This window comes from Telopea speciosissima, chromosome 3 (assembly GCF_018873765.1).
Source record: "Telopea speciosissima isolate NSW1024214 ecotype Mountain lineage chromosome 3, Tspe_v1, whole genome shotgun sequence".
NCBI classification, from domain to species: domain Eukaryota; kingdom Viridiplantae; phylum Streptophyta; class Magnoliopsida; order Proteales; family Proteaceae; genus Telopea; species Telopea speciosissima.
This window is the reverse complement of record NC_057918.1, coordinates 38060877-38063775: the sequence shown is the minus strand read 5'-3', so window position 1 is coordinate 38063775 and position 2899 is coordinate 38060877. Positions and strand designations below refer to the sequence as shown.

General features: G+C 46.6%; 1 protein-coding gene across 1 annotated transcript; it reads left to right on the top strand.

The window, feature by feature from the left end:
- Window positions 1-587: 587 nt before the first annotated feature.
- LOC122656959 (caffeoylshikimate esterase-like) lies at window positions 588-1746 on the top strand. The gene has a single exon (XM_043851667.1). It carries the CDS (start codon window positions 685-687, stop codon window positions 1675-1677), a length of 993 nt encoding a protein of 330 aa, XP_043707602.1. The 5' UTR covers window positions 588-684; the 3' UTR covers window positions 1678-1746.
- Window positions 1747-2899: the final 1153 nt, after the last annotated feature.

Genomic DNA, 2899 nt, shown 5'->3' with positions numbered 1-2899 from the left:
GCATCATGCTAGCCCTTCGATACCAATACGACTTCCTTCCCAAATATTTCAGCCGTCAAAGTTATCGTGGCTTAGAGTTGAGTTAGTCTCCTACCAAACAAAAAAAGGTTGACTTTAGTCTCCTAAATGAAAAAAAGTTGACTCAAATAACTTTATTACCCTTTGATGTGTGGTAGCATTTGGTCGCAGATCAGCAACCGTGGATCGTAGGAGTTCAATCGAGTGGGCAAAATCAAAACTCAAATACAGAACCCAATCTTATCCATCCACGTATTCGTTAACCCCTTTGATTCTTCCAACGAACAGGTCATTGGCTACTGCGCACGTTGTTACTTCCCCTTTTTTTTATATTTTTTAATTTCCATGGTCAAGTCAAGTAGACAGTACCCTTTTATTTTTAATTTTGAAAAAGATGTTTTCGGAAAAACCAAAGCAAACGGAAAATTCAAAAATTCCACACTCCACACGCTTCCTTCCCTTCCATCCGTTATTCAATGCGAGCGTGACCTCCATGCTCTCACGATATAAGGGTGAGAAGAGAGAGAGAGAGAGAAGCCAAATTGAATCTCAATTCTCTGCAACTCTATCTTCCTCTCTCAGGATCACTGTCACTCTGAACTTCTCCTATTTCTCCGAAGAGATCGGGAATCAGGAGTCTTTGTTGTGACATACAAATCAGGGATAATGGCGAAAGAGAAGGTGGTTCTCCATCACCCAATAGGCGACGCAAACGAGAAGAGCCCCTTTGGAACCCTATCGGCGGAGGAGTTCTACGAACGAAATTCCGTCTCTCACTCCTCTCAGTACATCACCAACGCTAGAGGCATGAAGCTCTTCACCCAATCCTGGATCCCTCTCCCACCCAACGACATCTTGGGTATAGTCGCCGTCGTCCACGGTTATACCGGCGAGACAAGTTGGTTCGTACAGCTCACCTCCATCCTCCTCGCCAAATCAGGTTTCGCCACCTGTGCCATCGACCACCAGGGCCACGGTTTCTCCGAAGGTCTCCAGAACCACATCCCCGACATCAACCCCGTCGTCGACGACTGCATCTCTTACTTTGACTCCTTTAGGGCTCAGTACTCACCCTCTCTTCCTTCTTTCCTCTACTCCGAATCCCTAGGCGGGGCCATCGCTCTCCTCATTCACCTCCACGGCAAGCAACCAGACAGCAGCAGCAAACCCTGGGACGGCGTCGTGTTAAACGGCGCTATGTGTGGAGTGAGTGACAAGGTCAAGCCTCCATGGCCGGTGGAGTACTTACTGTCGTTGGTGGCCACTCTGGCTCCGACGTGGCAGATAGTCCCGACCAAAGGGAGCATCGTGGAGGTTTCGTTCAAGGAGGAATGGAAGAGGAAGTTGGGGATGGCCTGTCCGAGGCGGAGTACGGCAAGGCCGCGGGCGGCGACGGCACGGGAACTGCTGAGGATATCGACGGAGCTCCAAGGGAGGTTCGAGGAGGTGGATCTGCCGATGCTTATCTTGCACGGTGAGGAAGACGTCCTGTGTGACCCGGCCTGTGCCGAGGAGCTGTTTCGACGCGCCGGCAGCAAAGACAAGACGATTCGAATGTACCCTGGCATGTTGCACCAGATCATAGGTGAACCCCAGGAGAATGTCGACTTGGTATTCGGTGAGGTCGTCGAATGGCTCCAAACCCGAGCCAGACGCTAGGCAGCACCACCAGCAGCAGGCGCCGCGTGATGAATAACGATGACACCGTCGAGCCCCGCGAACCCGCCGGTGTTGATGGCAGCGACGGCTGGGTTGGATCGAAGCCATAGATAGGAATACAGAAGTTCCAGAACAGGACACCCAAAACGAATATGCTTAAACTTCCTTTTCTTCGTTTTTTCTCTTCCCCAAATCCCACCTCCATTTGTATGCAAGGATACCATTGTCCTTTAGGGCTAAAGATGAAGATTATCTGACAAATTCTGAAAATAAGAATAAAACATGGTATGTTAATTAAGTTTCTTCCCTAATTTTTTCTTCTTTTTTTTCAGAAGGTCTCAAGAAGGACCAAGGTTTTCAAATTTGGATCCCCTCCCTGCAACTAACCTCCGCATCACCATCTCACACCATTCATGGGATGTGATTCACACACCCCATGGGCAGTGTGAGATGGGTTAGGTGTGATTCCCAATCCATGGAGGCTAGGAGAAAAAAAAGGGTTTTACTTGGTGTTACTATGGTTGGTAATAGTGTTATATCAGATTTATAACGAAGATTGGACCATAAAATAGGAATAGAAATGGTAATAGTCATGTCAGCTTCATAATGATCTTAAATCCTTAATCCTATATGTAAAATCCCTTTTGCTTGTTTATTTGTTTTATGAAACATCCTTAATCCTATATGTAAAAACCCTTTTGTTACTAGCACTCTCCATCTCCCTCTTTCTTCTCCCTACACCACTAGGAATACGGTGGTGTGAAGTTTCTTTTTAGGAATTTCTCCGCCAAGTGCGTGCCTCTTTGATAATCTGGCTTGTCCGTGATTATTTTGTTTTCTACTTTCCTCTCATCTTTCATCATGAGTGAAGCATCCAACTCACATACTCTTCCTTAATTTGCACTATGGTCAGATTACTCTCTTGCTAATTTGGATGTTGACGATTTGTTCCTTAAGGAAGAGTTTGATGGTTTAGCAAATCAGATCTGGGATCATGTCCTAGTGGGTCAGGTCATCTCTGGTAAGCCCTACCGCCGCCAAGCAGTAATAGAAGGTCTCGTTTCTACATGGAATACAAAGTATAAGGTTAATGTCTCTACAAGCGGATCGGTATATGTTTCATTTTCATCACTCGTTGGACATGATCAACATGTTGGAGGAGGGAGGCCCATGTGTTACGCCGCCATCCCTGAACCATAGGAATACCTAATCAAAGTGTACA